The 20084-nt window shown below is 43.1% G+C and overlaps 1 protein-coding gene across 4 annotated transcripts; it reads right to left on the bottom strand.

Moving 5' to 3' along the window:
- Positions 1-19964, bottom strand: sh3tc2 (SH3 domain and tetratricopeptide repeats 2). Of its 4 annotated transcripts, XM_047340504.1 has the most exons (24): positions 19627-19638; positions 15565-15687; positions 15141-15201; positions 13771-13869; positions 12483-12614; positions 11752-11879; positions 11458-11563; positions 10996-11139; positions 9691-9892; positions 9463-9536; positions 8485-8680; positions 8092-8228; positions 7821-7871; positions 7409-7722; positions 6508-6702; positions 5319-6179; positions 4995-5215; positions 4739-4905; positions 4228-4405; positions 3995-4145; positions 3333-3455; positions 3087-3237; positions 2776-2972; positions 1-1751 (listed from the first exon to the last, which is right to left on the bottom strand). In XM_047340504.1, the coding sequence occupies exons 4-24, from the start codon at positions 13778-13780 to the stop codon at positions 894-896; spliced, it is 4596 nt and encodes a 1531-aa protein (XP_047196460.1). In that variant the 5' UTR covers positions 13781-13869; positions 15141-15201; positions 15565-15687; positions 19627-19638; the 3' UTR covers positions 1-893. The 4 variants fall into 4 exon arrangements, with proteins under 4 accessions (XP_047196460.1, XP_047196458.1, XP_047196459.1 ...); XM_047340502.1 differs by lacking the exon at positions 15141-15201 and having other exon boundaries at positions 19627-19964; XM_047340503.1 differs by lacking the exons at positions 15141-15201; positions 15565-15687 and having other exon boundaries at positions 19627-19963.
- Between the last annotated feature and the right edge of the window lie 120 nt (positions 19965-20084).

Below are 20084 nucleotides of genomic sequence, written 5' to 3'. Positions count from 1 at the left end.
TCAAGTATAAAATGACTTTTAATTGACTACTAGTGGTCAACACATCTCAATCGCGACATATACAGCTATTAATTACATTTTAAAACATTGTTACTGTAGATTGTATGTAAATTATTTAATATAAATCTCTTTATTTCCAGTCTATGGTTATATATTATTATATGTAATATATCATTTTAATTAAACATTGAATTGATCTCAATAGCATATATTTCCTCTGAAGTCAGAGTCTGGTATAGCTCATGCCTCTGTGTCATAGATTGCCATTGTTGTCCAATATGATTCAAAACACAGTAGTGAACAGGTGACATCTTCCTTTATTACTCTGAATGTGGGATGTGACTTTACTTTTTTAAGTCGAGCCCGCATACACCATCCTGCTGCCGTAAACACTGGCTCACACACCGAACGGGTATGAATCCTCAGAAGAATACAGTCCCCAACAAATGAACCAGTTTTAGTAAAATCCATTTAAAACTACACAAAGTTGAAACACTATTAATTATATTAGCTGCCAGTAAGATTGTTTTTGATTGACTGTGTGGTCTTATTTGTTTAGTGAGTGTCGTCAAGGCCACTATATTTGTGTCACATTCAAATCAACAAAGAGCATTCAGTTTGAGTCATATCTTCCAGAGATACAAATAAAATAGAGAAATCATATATTAACAGCACAGTGCACTGTCATAACCACAGTACATCTCATACAAAAAGGCACATGCTTTGAATCGACTAAATCTCTGACAGGTTTACAGTATTGACATCATCTTGAATCCTACAATAAGTGCCATGTGGCTGGAACGTTGCAGTAAGGTCGCTGGTCAGGGGTACGTGTGACCAGACGAAGGAAATGTCAGCGAAGAAGAGAAAGTGCAGTTAAATGTAGATGACATCTAAGCCCTTGTGTTTGTGTCTCCAGTCTCAGGATGATCTTTCTCTGTGCAGTCGTCCACACTTACAGTCAGATCTGGTTTCATGCTGACAGTCTCCGTGTGGTCAGCATCAGGCTGCATGTCTGTCACGCTGACATCTTTTTGAACAGGATCTGCACAAGCATGTGTGTTTTGTTCATCCTGAATGTCAGGATCGGTGTCTCTTGCATCCATGTGTCCCGTGATGTCATCGGTGGAATTAGCAGGCATTTGACTGGTCGTGCTGTGGTCAGTATCAAAGTTCTGAGTTTGTAGTGTGTCGGTGGAGCTGCTGGAGTCAGAGATCTGCTCCTTCGCCGTATCAAACGACTCAGTGAAGGTGCTGTCGCTGTACGACTGACTGGCGATGGTGTCTGTCTCACACCCGTCCAGGTTAGGGCCGTCTGTGTCAGGGAGATTTTGATTGTGATCGTCTTTCCCATGAGCATCTCCGATATTAGTGTCTATACAACTGATCTTTCTGTCCACATGCCTCATGCAAGTTCTTGGGGCCGAGCTTAGTTCATACGTTTCATCTTCAGGTATAGAATCGAAGATGTAGTTTCTCTTATTCAAACTGTCTGTATGTCCCAAGTCCTGCTCCCTCTGTTGGCCGGCCTCGGTGTCTGCATGGTCTCCCCCTCCCCCCTCTCCGGCCAGCACTCTCTTCAGACTCTGGGCTCTGTCTCTGTAAACTTGGCACAGCTGAGCGTCGGGCATGTGGTTGCCGTGGATCTCCGCCAACTTCATGTACACCACATACAGGGCCTCGGGGTGAGCGCCGTCCTCCAGGGCTGCTGCCAGAGCCAAATGGAAGTAGCCCACTGCGTCAAAAGCATCCTGGACAGAGAGCACAGTGCAGTGGTCAGAACAGGTCCCATTGAAATCAAATGCTCATCTTCACATTTGAAGGTTTAGGTTTTGATCCCTAATGGTTTCTGTTAAAAGAACCAGATGAAGGTAAAGACAATGACACTGTTTCTCTGCCAAGATCTGAAGCATTTTATTAGAACATGTGAACAAAGGGTTTTCTTTCTTTTTGGCAAACAAAGAAAAGTTCATGAATGCATCAATAAGGAAAAGAACCCTTAAAACAAAAAACAGCTCACAGTTTAGTGATAATTTATTCAGTACCTCCACCAAGGAGGTTATATTTTTGTGTGTGTTTGTTAGTTTTTTTGCAGAATTATGAAAAAACTACTCAACCAATTTCCATGGAGGGGTGAAGAATAACCCTAAGAAGAATCCAGAAAATGTTGTTTCTGATCAGGGGGCGGATTGCAGATTTCTTTAACATTGCAGGATTGGGCAATTTCACAGAGAATAATTTATCGTAATAATTTTAAATTTAATTAAAATCGTGTGCAATTTGGTGCAGATCCCCAAAAAATGTGGATCTAGTGAATTTAAATGTGATTTCATAACAGGACTGTTGGACCTTGGCGTAGGTATATGCTATTTGAGTGCCATTGTAATTCATTCATAGTTTTGTGTTGTGATAATAAAAAAGGAAATATTTTTAGTGGTATAAACTATATTTTTCTTTTAATCATATGAATTAAATGTATTTACTTTTAGTCACTTACACTGTTACTGAATAGTTTGACTTGAAGAATTATCATGAATATTTTACATCTGATCATTTTAGTTTTACTGAGCCACCGTATCAGAAAGCATTTTCTAAAGATTGTATTAGATCACTGACATTGAATTAAAGGCATCTAATGCCTGAGATAAATTACATTTAGTTGATTTCTCAAATATGAATTCTTGTGTTTATATTGGTGCAACAACAGGAATGTATTTCGCACGTATTCTGTTTGCTCATACACTTCTAGCTCAGAAATATAATGGACCCCTGTACCTTCAGTTTGTGCAGGGTGATATTTCCCAGTCTGCAGTAGACCTTGGTGTAATAGTGAGCCTGTGTGGGGTGCTGCAGGACCGGGGGGCAGAGGGACAGGGACTTGAGGTAGTAGTTTTCTGCCATCTCATACTGCTGCAGGCTGTAGTAGACTGTGGCCAGTCGGTGGTAGGCTGTCCTCTCATTCACAGGCACACCTAAGGAAAAACAACAATAGGCCTATATCAGCTACACCAGGTGGCTTCACATCTTCTTTTTACTAACAGACATAAGGTGCTGACTCTTCTTGAGGCCATGCTTCTGTTCTGTACCTGTGTTGCTGGCGACCTGAACGGCCAAGGTGGCGTACTGCAGAGCCTCCTCCTGCTCCCCCTGGTTCATCAGCAGCTCAGTCAGTTTACTCAGCAGACGAAACTCTGAGTGGATGTCCTTGATGCTGCGTGCGAATGGCAGACTGCCGTCCTGAATGATATATGAATAATTTGTTGAACCAGATCAGCCGTGTCAAGAGGCATTTGACATTGCAGGTTTCAGATAAATATGTCGCGTCCTCTTACCCTGAAGAAAGGCAGGGAAGCCATGTGATTTCTGTGGCCTTTAAAGTAAACGTCTCCCGCCTCCTCGTAGATGCTCATGGCAAAGTGAGGGTCGTTCATCCTCAGGGCTGTTTTCACTGCTGCCTGTCAATCACATTACACTGTCAATCAATACAGATTGGATGTCTATTGTTAGAATTTGACACTTGTTTGTATGAACAATGCTCCCATCCTTCATGTAACTTCATTCAAAGAGTGTGTATATATATAAATGGACGACATGACAGCTCACAAAAGTGTAGCCAAATCTTCACAATGGCCCTCTAGTGGCTGGCTGCAGTATAGATCATGAGCCCTGCCTCCTCCATGTTAGCATATGGGACATGGGACAGCCAAATTTTTCTGATAAATTTGGTTTTAATTTGTCATTTGATGCTATTAAATTGGGTGAAACATCATGATTGACAGCTAAGACTAAGTGAACGTTCGTATCTGCAGGACCTCGTTGCAGATACACTACACTACGATCACTATTGTGCAGACTCTGGCTCCAAGTGAGCTCAAAAGTGCAAGATGGCAGCACTCACCTGAGATATTTTAGCTTTATTTTTGTACAATGAGAGGAATTGGAGACCTGTCATCCACCTTTAAATACAGACTGTCATCTATTCCCTACTCCTCACCTGCAGGTACATGTCAGCCAGCTCGTCCTCGTGGATGAGATAATATATACGTCCCACTTGTAACCAGGTCTCTGACTCCTCCTCTCTCTTGCCCAAATCAATAGAAATCCGCAGGCTCTGCTTGGTGTAGTCCAGCGACTTACGTGATGATCTGCAACACACAAAACAAAACAAAACAAAAATTAGATAAAAATCTAAGATAAAAGGATGAGTGAGGAGAGGCAGACACTCACCTCTCTGTGTTGAGTGACAGGTAGAGGCTGCTGAGGATTTCCAGGTACTCCCCCTCCAGTCTCTTGTCCTTCAGCTGCCTGGACACGGACACACAGTGCTCGTAGTAGACGATGCTCTGACCGTACAGCAGCATGTCGGCATACAGCCGACTCAGCACCTTGGCCACCAACATCTGACCTATGAGACGTACAGAAAACGTGTCATCATTGGTACCTGAGAATTGCATCATCATCAGCGTACAAAGCACATGAGTCCATAGTTAACAAGTAAGAGGAGTGTGCGGTCGTTACACTCAAAAGTCAACTCGATGCTTAAAATGGAATTGCAGTAAAGAAAATTTAGTTTGAGAGCTTTTGGAAATGGTGTCACAGTCACATTGTTACATTCCACCAGAAACCAAAAATTTCCTTCAAAGGGTTTAAGGGGAGGCCACTGTTTACGTCAGATTTAAAAGGAGAAATAACGTTCAGTAAGATCATTTTAATATAACTTTACATGTACAGTACTTACTGTGCAGGTTTCTGGCTTGTAGTGCAATTAGCAGTCCCATTTCATAGCACGCCCTGATGTCCTGTCTCCTCCCCCTGTCTTTGTAGCTCCGCCCCAGCCAGAGGTAGGTCTGAACGTGCTCCTCGTCTGTGGGGCTCTCCCACAGCCCATGAAAAAGGTGCAGTGATCTGGTGATACAATTACCATCACAGTAAATAAGTGTTTTTGCGCCCTCTGTCTACATTTACTCACACAAACAGTAAGACAGATATCTGACCTGACGAGGAAACGCTCTGCTACCCATGATGCCCCTACATCCAGCGCCAGGCAGCCCAGGTTGGCCAAAGCCAGGGCCTGGTTCCTCTGATTCCCACTCTCCCTGGAGATCATCAGGGCTGAGTGCAGATGCCATCCTGCCTCCGGGACACGACCCTGTCGCCTCAGACACAAAGCCAGGAGGTTGTGGATCACTCCGCGCTGCGTGGGGCTGTCTGTACCCTGTAGAGGGACGCACACACAGAGACACTCGTCACACATGACGTTCATTTGAGAAACAGATAGAGACGACTTTTTCTCCAATGTTTGTGTTCGTCAGCTGTACCTGAAGTGATGAGAGCAGTGGCTGCAGGACACTCTGGGCCCTCTCAGCCTGTCCCGTCAACACCAGCAGCGACCCAAGCAGCACAGAGGCCTCAAAGCCCTCCTCCTCATTAATGTGGCCGCCCATCTCCACAGCTTGATGAGCACAGCGTACCGCCTTGTCCAGAGCATTATACTGCTGATAGACTGAGGCCAAGCCCAAACACAGGTCCCTCTGGGTCTTCATGTCCTCTCCTTGCTCAGCTAGAGCCAAGGCTTGCTGAAGGTAAACCACAATCTGGGCGGGGAGCAATGAGGTTCCTTCCTTCCAGCACGGATTCAGGCGAACAGAGTTCCTGATAAACAACTCAATCCTCTGGAAGGCATCGTGGAGGGAGTGGTCTTTTCTGGAGTCCAGGCTCAGAGAGGCCAGCGCCAAGTAAGGCATGTATTTACGATGATAGAGCCGGCTCAAGAGCCAATTGAGGTCCAGGGGAACTATGGGTTGCCCCTCAGCAGCAGAAACAGTCACCGAGAGAAACTGGAGTCTCTCAATGAAGGGAAGAGCGTCGTCTGACTTCTTGAGGAGCAGGAAGAGGCTCGAGGTGAGGTAGCAGACACGAGCCTCCAGGCTCTTGTCCCCCATCACCACAGATCTCCTCAGGAGCAGCATTAGCAGCTCCACCTCGTCCATGGAGGTGAAGGTGTGGCCGGGGAGACAGAGGAGCAGAGCACTGGCCTTCTCCAGAGTTTGGGGCAGTTTGTCTGTCATGCGCTGCTTCAGGTAGATGGAGGTGAGGTTTGTGAAGAGGGCGACGAGGAGTGGCGTGTCAGAGAAACTGTCCACGCAAACGCTCAGAGCCTCCTCGTAGTACACCCGTGCCTGAGGGAAACACATGTAGGGTCTATGATGAAAAAAGTCTCAAATCGATTGAATTCCATTTGAATTCCAGGAAAATATGTGTTTATGTGATGTGGACCAGTGTGTAGATGAAGATGTGAATATGCAGGCCTGAGTTCATTTCACGTTATTGTCGCTTAAAGGTAAAATAACCTGCAGTAGTCATTAAAATACACTACACATCCACTTAAATACTATGACCTCAGTGATATGAATCACAATCTATTGCATATTGATCACTTACATAACATCAAGCCAGAAGTAAGTGTGTAAATATAACACCTATTAATACAAGAGATGAAGTTCAAACCTGTGAGAGCTTTAGTTTCCTGGCACAGAGCCTTCCCAGGAGGAAGCATGCCCGGCGATGTGCCCAGTGCATGCCCATCCTCTTGGCGCACTCCCTGACACTCTCGAGGTGACCCGAGAGCTCGTCCTCCGTCTTACCACTGAAGGTCACCCACAGGAAGGAATACTGCAGGTCATACAGAGGCAGGAAGTCCTCCTGGAAAAATAACAAAAAGGCAGTGACTTACTTTCGTGCAATTATACCTATACTTAAATAGTGGTTGATTTCCGTGGTGAAGCTGAGGTTTTCTTTTTAAGATTGTGAAAATGTGATCTGGTTGACAAACAGGAAAAGTAACTAGATAGTTGTTTGATGACTTTGTTAGATTAATAGAAGTGGGCTTTCCACTGCACAATTCAATTACACATTAAAGGGAAATGCTTTTATTTGATTAGAAGCTGAATTATTTCACTCAAATTTTCCACATAATATTCTAGCACCCTTTTAGGACCTAAATAACTTTGGAAAATAATTTTGGAAATTGAAAAGGTTCAGGAGTTACAGGCCATAAAATTATGAATTAGCTGAAAATTATGACTGAAGGTGGTGCTAGAGAGGCTGTTGCAAATGTGCACACATTTTTACTTAGTGATCATTAATTTTGATAATGTAGTCATAACAAAGCAAGAAGGAGAAGTTGTTCATGTCCTAATTTTCATAAGCCACCATATTTATCTGCCATAGAATCAAGGTTACGTGAGCTGTTTTCAGACATGAACTCCAGAATACTGGGTCTGGACCTTTTCTGGAGTTTGTCTTTCACTTATGAAGAATGCAGCAGGAGACGTAAAATTAGAGAGCAAGAAAGAAAAGTCTTTGGGCCTCAATGATTAATGAAGTGATGAACTGAGAGTCTGCTGACCTGGAAGTGTTCACGATTGAGCAGGGTCAGCGTGGGGTCACTGATCTCAGACTCCTCCCCCTCCCAGCTGTTCTCCTCCGAGAAGAGAGGTGGATCCTCCTGGAACTCATCCAGCTCCCTGAACGTGTCCTCCAGGGCGAAGCATAGGTGCTCGCCCTCATGGGGCAGAGGAGTCTGGGAGCGGTAGAGGGACAAGCGGGGGGAGGAGAGAGACAGAGAGGCACGTGGGGAGGATTGGGACGGGGGCGTCCCTCCACTTCTCTCGCTTTGCTCTGAAAAGACACTCTGACGCGTGCTCGAAGAAACCTTATGTTCTGTGAGAAGAGGACAGAAACAGTAGATATGAATATCAGCGCAGAGCAAAGACGTCCAGTGAGGTTTTTACTAACCGCTATGATTTTAAAAGCATTACCGTGTTTTGGCTGATTCCTGATGTACAGGAAGTCAGTCTCGTCCAGTCTGTCTGGAGGCACACAAGGTAAATCAATTTAAGCATCACTTTTCCAGTTGGCAGTAGGGCTGGAAACACTGTCCTGTTTCAGTTACTCACAGAATAAATGCAGCAGCTATGTAAGAAACAAACATCAGCTGCCCATCAAATACAAAACATGACCTATAATTCAGTTAAGGTTCTGGCACAAGCCCCTTGAGTATCTCTTGATCAGCGCAGTTGTCGTTTTTACCTAGCCTGTACACAGAGCTGATGTCAGAGGAGAAGAGTCGTTCCAGCAGGCCGCAGTCCCTTGACTCAGAGCTGCATGGGTTAACCTGAGCCAGGCTGGCCCTCTCCTCCGCCGTCAGAAAGACCAATTGTCCGTCTCTGTGCAGGAAAGACAAAGACAGCATTATCATCTCAGCTGTCTCCCCCGACTTCCTCGCCTGTTCCACCATGTACAGACTGCAGCTACAGTAAATGGGATTTCATCAAAGATTTGTGGGAGACAATAACCAAGTGGTAGCCAATGTGGTTTCGATCAAGATAAAGCGCTTCAGAGTTAAAATGACGCACAACCTCATCAAATCACTGTGTTCAAGCCGCATCATGTATTATACAACAAAAAAAAGGAACTTCTTACAGGGCCATGGTGTCCAGAGGCTTGACGTGGGCCTTCTGTATAAAACCAATGCGTCCTGTGGATGTGTGCGTTCCTATGAACACGCCCAGACCTCGGACCAGCAGACCCTGGACCTCCACGATGTCACCTTGGTTCAGCTGGAGTTCATCCGGCCCCAGTGGACAGTAGTCAACCACTGCCACACAGGAGCCTGTGACTGAGATATATGATGAGGAGACAGAGATGAGGACAAACACAAGCTATGAGACTTTCGAAATCATCATGTAAAAAGATTGTCTGATCATAAATATGTGGACACGATTCAATGCCTTCATACTGTGCCACATTTATATGATTGAGGGGAACCGCAAAGGTTCTGTGACATTCTTACCATCTGTGAGTTTGTCACATAGACTGTATATAAAGATGGACTTTGTGTCTCCTCTTCCTCCCTCTATCCAGAAATGAAACCCAAACATCCCAGATACAAGCACTGCCATCTTGCAGATTTGGAGCCAGAGGGTGTTTCCGAAATCTAATCTAATCACTATAGTGTATAGTGTAAATGTATATTTATGTATTTATAAATGTAAATAGAAGCAGTTGTTGTTGTACGTCATAATCCTGCGACAATGACGTCATTAACGGCACAGAGAAAATCAGCCAGATGAGTGGGTGATTTCGGACACAACCAGATTCTCCACAGCAGTGATCACGGGATGGAGCTGCAGTCGCGAGGTCCCACTGATACACACGTTTGACCCATAATGAGTCAGTCTCAGCTGTCAATCATGAAGTTTCAACCCATTTTTATGGAGTCAAAAAACATATTAAAACCAAAATTGTGATAAGAACTACAGAAAGTGACAAAATCCATCTTTGAAAAAAGTAATTTGCTTTTTAGTTTGGTCCATGTCCCAGCTTACATTGCAGTGCCTGTCCAGTACAGTGAGTCTTCTATGTAAACATATAGTTCTGTATGTGTGTGTGTGACCTTACCGATTGGATGTTCAAATTGTTCCTTTTCTGTTGGCGAGCATCCAGCAGAGCCTGGGTACTTCCTCAGGAACCACCTGGCCAAACAGGAAGTACAGATTAACACATCTGTGCCGATTGAAGTGTATACATCCCTCTTGAGCTCAGTTCAATCACCCTAACGTTTTGACAGGAGAACGTGTTAGTCTTACTGTTTCTAAATCAAGTAATGCAAGGAACACAGTGACTCACTGGTAGAAGGGGTAGGGCAGTGGCTGCATGGCATCGACTGGCACCAGGCCGTGGTTTCCTGTAGAGAGCATGGTGCCCTCCCGCATGTTGTCCTGCCCTGTGTCCCTTACCATGAGCAAGTCATTCTTTTTGAACGACAGCTGTTCTTCCTCTTCTTCATACTCCTCGCTTCTCGTAAATAGCGCCTTTGCAAAGAAGGATCCTGCGAAGCGAATCACGTGAACACGCATCAGCAGAGAGACAGCCACATGCAAGCAAACACGTGCTTACCCAGACACCTGAAGTATTTTCAGAAAGTGGTTTTGTGTTGATAAAAGTCGCCGCACTTAAGTTAAAGATCAGCAAAACGGCAACAGCCAAACTGCTGCGCCCTCATTCCGTCACTTGCAAATGATGGATGTTTTATAACCTCCCTTAATGTAATTCCCATCACTATTTGCCAGCACTGCAGTCCTTTATACCTTTCCATGAAGCTTTTTGCCTGGGGGAAATGCTCAGGTGAAATAAGCCATGTCTGTGTAGACCAAGCAGGAGGAAATCAATACACATTCCAGGAGGCAAAGTGGTATAATAGTTTTGCTTTAGCTGCTAATTTTATAGAACAGAAAACAGAACAAATTACTCAAATTCAGTGACATCCCGTTCTAACTTTTAATTTAATCATCCAACCATAGAAATAAAATAAAAATTGAATCGCATACCTTACTTGTAATTAGAAGTTTATAGTAGAGTAAAATAAAGCACATTTCATTAAAGCATGGGCTATACATTAAAGCTCTTACAAGGAACTTTTTCCGTTGATTTTTGCACCTCTGTGGACAAAAGCGGTAGTGTTTCCAATGTCCCCTGTTGTAAAAACATACATGTAGGGAGCCTAGCTTTTAGCCTAGCCTTTAGCCTAGCGTGTAGCCCGGCTCGCTTCCTCCACTTCTGTTTCCTCCCCCTCCACCTAAACATAGGCTTTTCTAGCTTGACTGCTTTAAATCGTTCTCTGACCTCACGGATAATCCGACCCGACTAAAGACATTCAAAATAGTTTATAGAAAAAGCAGTGTTAATTGGGGTCAGTGAAAAACTATTTAATAGTAATGGGATCACAGCAGCAGCTGGTTTCTGTTAAATGCTGGAGTGTCCCTGTCGTCAGTTGTCTGCATTTAAAGCCAAGGCAAAAGGAGACACTGTTCAGATTTGAGTCAGAGAGATTATAACATGTTTGGATTACAGATTCAGTGACAATAATTCATTCAAACTGTCCATATAAAGCTCATTGATCTTCAATTTATTATCTGAACCAGTATTACTGACCTTCCTGCAGTAAAAGTCCCAGGTACAGAGTAGCCAGATGTTCCTCATCCACGCTCACATTGATCTCCAGGTCGCTGAGCAGCTCTGGGTCCAGCCAGAAGGACTGATCACTCAAGAAGTTCTCCAAGCAGCGAGCCACATAACCTGAGAAAGAGCACACACAACTCACCAATAAATATAACAACCAATGTGATGATTAATATGTCAGAAATAAGACAATAAATGCAAATGGGAATTTGTACCAGGTGCTTAAAGGTCCTGAAAACTTTTGAACGCTGTCTTTTCCTTTACAACACTTAATAGTGATCAAATAAGCATCGATCAAAGTTAAGGTGAAAGTTTATCACAAGATACACAGATTTGAGTGACAGTGGCTTTCTGAATACTTATTTGCCAAAAGTATGTCACCTTTTCTCAACGCACTTCCAATCTTCGAGAACAGCAGAGACAAAGCTTTCTTACCCAATGCTAGGTACGTTGAAAACTTCCAGATTTCCTCCACAGTCTTGAATGTGAGCACAAAGCTGTCTTTCTCAGCGTGGACAGACACCAGACGTGCAGACAAGTCCTGCAGAGACAAATCCTCATTTCTCAAGTACTGAAGAACAATCCATCTCCATAAAGAGCACAATACACACACAGTATATACAGTATATCACATGGTGTTATATAGGCTCTTATCAAATCATAGTGCACCTGCTTCTTTATTATGACATCAGAAACTAGTGCAGCTTGGTTAAGCTAGTCAGCACTCACCTTAAAGAGCTGGATCACGTCCTGGCTGTTGCTCTCCACCACTCGCAGTCGTGTGCGTAGCGCCTCCTGTAGGGTTCGGTCAGGATCTACGCTGGAGCGCCTCCGCCCAGTGAACAACAGCACAATTTCTAAGGAAAAAGACAAGAACACCTCTGGTAATCATACTTTTTATGTGAATAATCTTTGATGAAAAAAGAAATATCATAGATAACAAGACAGAGGGCTGCATCATCCACTGTGTGAAGATTACGAGAATACATGATTCTAATCATATTTTTAATTAATTCAATACAATTGTACAAATAAGTTATTGTATTTTCTCTGTCTGTCATTACAGAGAAATAATGAAATATTTTCTTCTTTTAAAACAAGAGACAAAACTTTTAAGAGTTCATAAAGATTTCCTACGAGCACTCATGTTTCCTTGAGATGCTTTGTGAGCACAATGTTGGTCCCTGGAGGAAGAACGTTGCTATTAGGCTCTAACTGGACTCTCAGTGTGGCCAATTAAATCCATTTGAGAGGAAGAACCTGGGGGGACGTGATGGATGGAGCTAAACTGCTGAGTGAGTAAAACATTAGTAGACAGAGCAATGTGCTTCATCATTATGCAAAAAAATTATATGCATGGGGAATAGTTCCGGGTATAAAGTGTATATAGTTTAGACTGGCTGATGTATGTACGCTATAGATGAGGCTATGGACTGTGGTGAGAGCGTCATTAGATGTACCTGAGGAGAACTTATCTCCCAGTGACACAGTACTTCCTCTAAAGAAGGCTTCTTTCTTCTTCCAGTAGCTCTCAGGCTCCACCTCTCCTTCCCCTGACTCCACCACGACACCATCCTCCTCCTCACCTCCACCTGAAGGACGACAGATTCAAGAGGAAAGACAGTGGATCCAGTTAAGATTGTCATCTTTTCTGACTCAAGGGCAAGAGGAGAACATACAGTACATGCTGAGGTAGAAAACTCACACTCTTAGTTAGTTAAGCCAGTGTTTCCTAAACAGCAAACTGTATTTAGTTTTTTTTGATAGACAGGTGTGCATAGCGTTGAAACAATTTAATCAAAATGGTCATCTCAAGGGCTGTTCAAAGCAGGCTGCAATCACAGTGAAAGTCCGCGACTGGTGAAGAGATTTAACTGGAAATGTTACCAGATGACACAAAGTGGAAATCGTTGTTTTTGCATTTATGAAAACATACAAATCTGTGGTCTGTATTTAGTTGGATGGAACAGGTTGAACATATGAATTAGATCAGTGGTTCCCAACTTTCCTCGTCTAATGTACCTACCTAAGTATTCTTTCACTGAATCCACCGATGCTATATTCACAAGGTTCTCATTTAATTCTATTTTAACCTGAATGTTTTTTAACACTATTGAATGTATAAAGAAACCAGACTGGCACTCAGTAGAGCACATACCTCCTCCCAGGCCCAACTGTATGAAACCATGTGTAAATTCGCTAGATCGTGATTTTTATTTAGATCTGCATCAAAAAATGCAACCATGATTTAGTGGATTCTTCCCTGACTGGAAGCGTATCCTTCCACCAAGTTTTGGGATAAACCTTCCAGTGTGTAATGTTGTGTAATCTTGCTCAGTGACAAAGAAACAAATGCAGATGAAAACATCACCTCCCAGGCAGAGGTCAAGATAGTTGCACTACTTAGTTTAATTTAACTACTTTGTCACTGTGGTTTTGTTGAATCTCATCAATTATTGATTTTTACCTCAGCACTTGATCATAATAGTTAGAAATCTATAAATAACAGTCAGGTGGATGCCTATAATATGGTTACAGCTGTAAAGAGGCGATGAACTTCCCCAATTGTTCCATTGTGCAGGGAGGATGTCCCAAACACTTCCTCGGTTTGTGACAACAACACAGCTCAGACCTAAATCAGCCTCAAAATATTGTTTGTGATCCAAACTAACTAATGAGTCGTCTGTGATAATATGATTTCAAAGTGACAGAGGTTCCACAATAACCTTACTGTGCAACCCACGTTACCTTGAGTCATGATGTCATTCCCTGAGAAGGGATCATTTGTTCCCCCAAGAGTGTACGGTGGTTCCCTCCAGAGAGCGTCCAGCTCAGCAGGAGAGATGTCTGTCAGAAGGAAAGCAAATCAGTTTTGGACCTGGACAAAGAGAGCGCATTTACTCCCTTTTAATCAGTACATCATGACATACATCAAATTTCATACGGTTCAAATATTGTGTAAATATGGTAAAGGAATAGTTCAATATTTGGGGAAATATTCACTGTCTTGCAGATATTTAAATGAGGAGATTGACACCATTGCAACGTTTGTACTTTAAAACAAAACTAAAGCTGCTTTACTCCAACCGGTTGGCTTGGCGTAGTTTTAGTCAGAAGGAACCTAACTGGGTCCAAAGGTCACAGAACTTCCGAAGCTCATTAAAGCCATGTAGTTTAAAAACACAGTGTCAAAATGTCACTCGATGGGAGTTAGCCTATATGCTGGACTGTTTCTTTGCTGAATGCAGAAACGTTTCACAACTAAGGATACATAAATGTAGGATATATAAACCTACTCATTGTAACTTCAGTTGCTAGAGAACTTTCAATCAAAGCTATAACAAAAGACCTAGTTCGATGATGTCACGAAGCAGCGCAGGATAATGCGAGTAGTCTTCACAACCATCGCCTATGAGAAACTTTGAAAACCGGACACAACTCGGCACAAATCATGTTCATAGATTTGGTAATTTGTTTAAGTTTTATTAATTTAATGCAGCTAACGGCAATGAATAATCATGATCCATTACGAGTGACTAATAGCTAGCACTAACTAACTAGCTAGCATCATGTTTTTCCTTGCGTCGTTTGTCCAAAGTTATAGCAGACAAGAGCAACGTCCTGTTACCTTGAATAAAACTTGAGATTTCTATGGGTTAGAAAACATTCGGAAACATTTTGGATAATGTAAATACACATATCAACAAAATATATAATGTAGGTGAAGTAATTTTTTGACATTTTTAATAAAGAATTGTTACATATTATATCTTTAACTTGTGGTATTTATCGGTTCTTGTATCGGGTGTAGCTGGCTGTTTCCAGTCTTTAGCTAAACTATGCTAGCAGAGCTAGAGTAAAGCTCCTATTCAAAGCTTTAGCCCACATTGTCTTAAAGTGGCATTAATCTCCTCATGTTCTTTAAAACACTTAAATGTTGAACTATTCTTTTTAAGAAAAATAAATATCCAGGTAGGGGAGAGAGAGTTAATGTCACTGGGGGAGATGGGTGTAGCAGTTTATACTGGAGGTCTGAGCCACTGGTTAGTGTGAGTGTTATTGGGGTAAAGGGGGGTAAAACAGTGACGTTGAACACACACGCACAGACACACACACACCCACAACTGCAATGACATCAGAAAACCGTCCAGGCTCAAACAGCTGTCCTGCCCCTGACTCCTGAGAGCATAGTCACATGTTTTCAGAAATACAGTTTCATATGAAAAGGCAACATTGTCCATCAAATGATGCCAATCATAATAATAATTTTCATTTAAATGGCACATTTCTCTATTGTCAACATGCTTTGTAAGTGCAAAACCACAACAGAACAGTGTTATCTCGAGGCAAAGCATTCACAACAAGACAATGGGGTGTACAACTTGGCCACACAGTGCAACATGACATTAGGGCTGGAGAAGACAACAGCCTATTCTTGTCCATCCTACTACACAGAGCACAGTTAGCACCAACAGGACTGCTTGGGTCAACACGAGCACAGTTATGCTGCTACGGTACAGTTACACACCATGCCCTGTTTACCTTCTTGGCTAAATGTGTTACCCATGTTGTATATACACACAGACCTACGCTCCTGTCTATCTGAGCGCAGGGGTCCGTGTCATGACAGTACTGTGGTAGCACAGAGAGCAGGCTGGGACCGACCTGTGAAGGAGGAGAGGCAGACTTTGATGAGCGGTCCACAGCAGGAAGAGTTGAGCAGCGGTCTGCAGCAACAAGACGCCATCTGGCTCAAGAGCCGGCAGCTCCCAGAGATCAATGCCATCCCATCAGTCCCCCCCCAGCCTCTTTAACAACAATTCACTCTCTTCCTCTCTGCTGGACAAGCCCTGTTTCCCTTCCTATTTCTGCATTCCCTTTCCTGCCCTGCTCACTCCACCAGTTAGTGTTTACTGAATGAGTCTCCTCTTCTGTCCCTCTGCAAGCCTTATCTCTTCTTCTTCTATATCGGCCTGAGTCTGCTTCTATCTGTAATCCCTCTGTCTCTCACTGTCTGCATCTCCCTCCTCCCACCAGCATCTCTCTCCTCAGTAGCTGCCCAGTTAGTCAGTCAATGCATAAAGCACTCTCTGCGACTGGTATGAGTGTGTGTGTGTGTGTGTGTGGGGGGCAGGCCTCGTTGAGAGTTGTGTTGTGTGTGTGTATGCGGGTCAGGGAAAATATGCACAGAATGTGTGTCACAAAGACAATGAGTGAGTCTTTTGCTGGTAGAATGTATTGCTGATCCACTGTAAGGCAATGCCACGCAGGGACAGGCTGCAAGGTCACAGGGAGGCGGGGGGGGTGAGAGTTGTGGCACAGATCAAGGATCAATTTATCCACATCACACACTTCAACACAACTCTGCCCTCTGCCAGGAGAGGGGAAACATACAGAGAGATGATAAGACATCAGCACACCAGGAGACCATCCCCATGACTAAAAGGAGTATGGATCCTTTATGCTGTAGATGACGAAGGTCAGCACCTTCACATGACTGCAAAATGTGCCGTCGCTTCTCTTATGTGACCCTTCGCTCTCAAAAGAAACAGCCTTATCAACAATGGCTCCTTTCAGATAGTAAATGAGTATTATTTAAGAGAGATAAAAACAGCTGATATTAGCATGTTCTCTTCGATACACACAGTGTAGGCCTGTGGTTTGATGGCAGTACACTGTAATTGGCCTGTACTGCTCCAGCACAATGTGTTCACTCAGGCAGTAACAAATCATCTGGTTAGTGATAGCACATTGCGAGCAGTGTGTTATGTTCTGGCTGTGTCATTATAATAAATTACAGACTGTATCCATGTTTAGCTAATGTATTACAACCCATACCCATAACGTATTACAACCCAGGCAATTTGAATTTCACTTTTTTGCACAGCAATGACACATCATCACCTTTGAAATTGTCATTTAGAACTTGGAAACAGTTGCTTGTTTACACATCCCTACAGACACAGAGAAGTCTTGTTCCTGATCATTTACCACATGTAAATCTAACATTCACTCTCTTTTTGCTCTGTTTTTGGTCCCTACCCTCTCATGAAGGAAATCCCTGGCCCTTTAGCTGCCCATGGTCACAAACTAGTCGCAAAATTTGTCAATGCGCAGTGTCATCCTGAACTAGATGTGTCCAGTGAATGTTGACTGCTGCTGCGGCCGAAAAAACCCGCTATGAGTGCAGTAAGAAAAAGACAAGCAGTTAAGTTGGCAGTTAAACAACTGAGCTGAAAATCACTAAAGTTCCCTAAAGCGGAAAGGAACTGCAGTTTCAGGTGATTAATCTTTATAGATTCATCACCAGGAATTAGCCCCTCACACTTTCACTTAATTTATTCGTATGATAAGATTATCGGTTACAGCCATTTTAAAGAAGATCTGGATGTGCAGACGAGTGCAGTTGAAAATTATTATACTATGTTATTTTATCAAAGAATAAAAATAGTTAATAGTATTTAAACAATACTGGGTGATTCACCTTGTACTGTATACTTAGTGGCTTTATTCTAGGATTATTTTAACCTATATGAAATGTTGTTTTCTTTTAGCCTTGTCTACTTTGTCACTGCATTTTACCACTTTGTAGGAATGTAGGTATTTTGACTTAAAGTCATAAACTAGCTGATTGTGCTCTAGAGGAAACAATTTTATTAAATATTTCAATACATCGTCCAGTCAAGTTATTTCCCTCAATCATAATTCTGGCATCTAACACACAAATTTAACCAGTAGACTATCAGGTGAAGCTTATTTGCTTTGTATGTAATGTGGATGGACAGAAGGAAGCTGCATCTTTGCTGCTGTATCAGAGAAAACATCTCCCTCTGATTTGCACACAGAATTAAATATTGAACATAAAGCTGTATTATTTTAGCTGTAAGAAAAAAGTGGAATAGAATGAATACGTCACTTTGATTTCTCTTGATACTACTGATGAGCCAGCTTTAAGGTTAAACAGACCTTGTTTAATCAGATTAAGTAGTTGAGTGTTTTCTTACATTTTTCTGTTAAGGAGATGTATAATTAGTTGTTTCTTTTGTTAAGTTTAGTCATTCTCAGTGGTGGACCGATACTTAAATGATCTGAAAAACTCTTAATGAGGTTTGTGTATGAGTCAAGCAACAGAAACACTGTATCCTAGAGGTCCTATAATGCAGCCTGCCTAATGAAAGGCCACTTCTTTCAAATGTCAAACCCTAGGTTTGCAGCACTTTGCCTATAAAATCTAATCTTCCAACAAAAGGTCAAAACATTTTAGAGAGTTCCATCACTTTTAAGGAATTTTACATGCTCATCCAAAATCAGTTGACCTCATGAATCAATACAAACCAACTGATTTGATGCGGTGTTAGAAACAACATCCTTTAACCCTGAGACAGAGAAGCTCTACGCATGAGGCTTTTTGCATCCCCGCCCACTGCATGATAATCACTGAGCATGCTGGGAAACAAAATGCATTAAGTTTCTCCCTCATCCGTCTCCTGGCCGTTCTGCTGCTTTAGCGCGGCGGGAACAAAGTGGCTCAAATCATGTCTGAGACCAGTCTCTTCATCTTGTTTATTTGTCGGCTGGATGGCCATGACTGAATCTGAGCTGTAAATAGGCCGGAGGCGTGTCGGAGTGTTTCCCCACACTCTGCCAGACTCCCCTGCTTGTTTTCTCATAGTGAAAAACAGATTCTGTCTAATCTAATAAACACAGACCGCTCAAGGCTGATATGTGTGGTCACATGCTTCTCCAGTGACGACCACTTTCAAACATGCAGATATTGTTGAGCGAACAGTGCAGTCTGATTTGTGGTGATGCAGTGTAAGTCTCAGTAACTTCTTGGCTGAACACCTGTGGCTCTACCTGTTGGTTCCCTGCTGCTAGAGCATCGAAACCTTTCCTCTCTAGGACTGATGCTTTCCTAAAGTCTCACAGAAACCCTAGATGGGATTACAGACATGTGAAGCCACAGTACGGGTTGACCAGTTCCTGCCACCACATACCACAACTGACCTCCACACAGTCTGAAACCACAGCAAAAAGCCTGCACTGGAGTTGTGACACTCGGCCGTCCATGACAATAACATTCAACCCTAATAAGAAACACATGGTGTCAGCAGTATCCGCCTGTGTTCACACGCATGGATTGTTTGAGGTGTTTGTGACTCTGTAAGTGTGTATGTGTGGGTCTGTGTGTGTGTTTGTGCAGTCTATTCTTTTTTTCGATTTGGAATATGCAGTGCAGGACTTAGTGGAGAGTAATATGAGACTGGGGTTTGGGGCTCTAAGTTTAGACGAACCTCCTGTTAGCTCACTCACATGCCTGTGTGTCCAGGGCTGAGCTCCCTGCAGGGAGATTCCCACACTGTTGCTTACCGGCATTCGTGCAAAACTGAGAGAAACATTTTAGAACCATAGCTAAGGAGCCTTCGAGACATTTACACAAATTAACAGGTCCCTGATGAGGAAACTACATGATGTCTTCCATCCTGTAACCTGTTGCCTGACAGCAACTTTATGGTTATGTGACTAAGTACAAAGTACAGCAGTGTTAAACCATATAGAAGAAAGTTCATGTGTTAAAAGGAGCAAAAAACAAACAACACTTACCTCTGTGTTGCCTTCGGCTCTCCCTTCTCAAGTCATTCCTCAAGTGTGCGGCAGAATGTGTGTGTCATCTGTGTATCTCTGTGTATGTGTGTGTGGGTGTGTGTGTGTGTGTGTGTGTCACCATTTAACTGGTGAATATCTCATGACAGCTGCTGAAACTGTCGCCATTCTCCACTGTCAGCCAAAAGAGCACAGGAGGGGAAAAGCAGAACCAGAAAAATACGAGTGTAAGGCAGTGAGAGTGTGTGAGTGTGTGTGAATGTGTGTGTGTGTGTGTGTGTGTGTATGCCCCTTTGAGCGCTTCAGAGTCTATCCCAGACAGCATGTCACTGACTGAGGAAGTTTTGCAGTTAACTCCTCCCATCATTTCTTTGGGACTAGGGTATAGCCTCCTCCTCCTCTCCCCCCTCTCTCTCTCTCTGTTTTTCTCACTCCACACACACACACACACACACACA

This window comes from Hippoglossus stenolepis, chromosome 7 (assembly GCF_022539355.2).
Source record: "Hippoglossus stenolepis isolate QCI-W04-F060 chromosome 7, HSTE1.2, whole genome shotgun sequence".
In the NCBI taxonomy this organism is placed as follows: domain Eukaryota; kingdom Metazoa; phylum Chordata; class Actinopteri; order Pleuronectiformes; family Pleuronectidae; genus Hippoglossus; species Hippoglossus stenolepis.
Note: the sequence above shows the minus strand (reverse complement) of the source record. Positions and strands in the feature narration are given on the sequence as shown.

Coding starts and splice junctions, on each gene's coding strand:
- sh3tc2 (XM_047340501.1), bottom strand. CDS start 15,808: ATGGCATTGATCTCTGGGAGCTGCCGGCTCTTGAGCCAGATGGCGTCT. Junction 13,870..15,687: donor CTGCCTCTCCTCCTTCACAG/GTCGGTCCCAGC, acceptor TCCTTCTGACAG/ACATCTCTCCTGCTGAGCTG. Junction 6,703..7,408: donor TCAATCGTGAACACTTCCAG/GTCAGCAGACTC, acceptor TTATTTTTCCAG/GAGGACTTCCTGCCTCTGTA.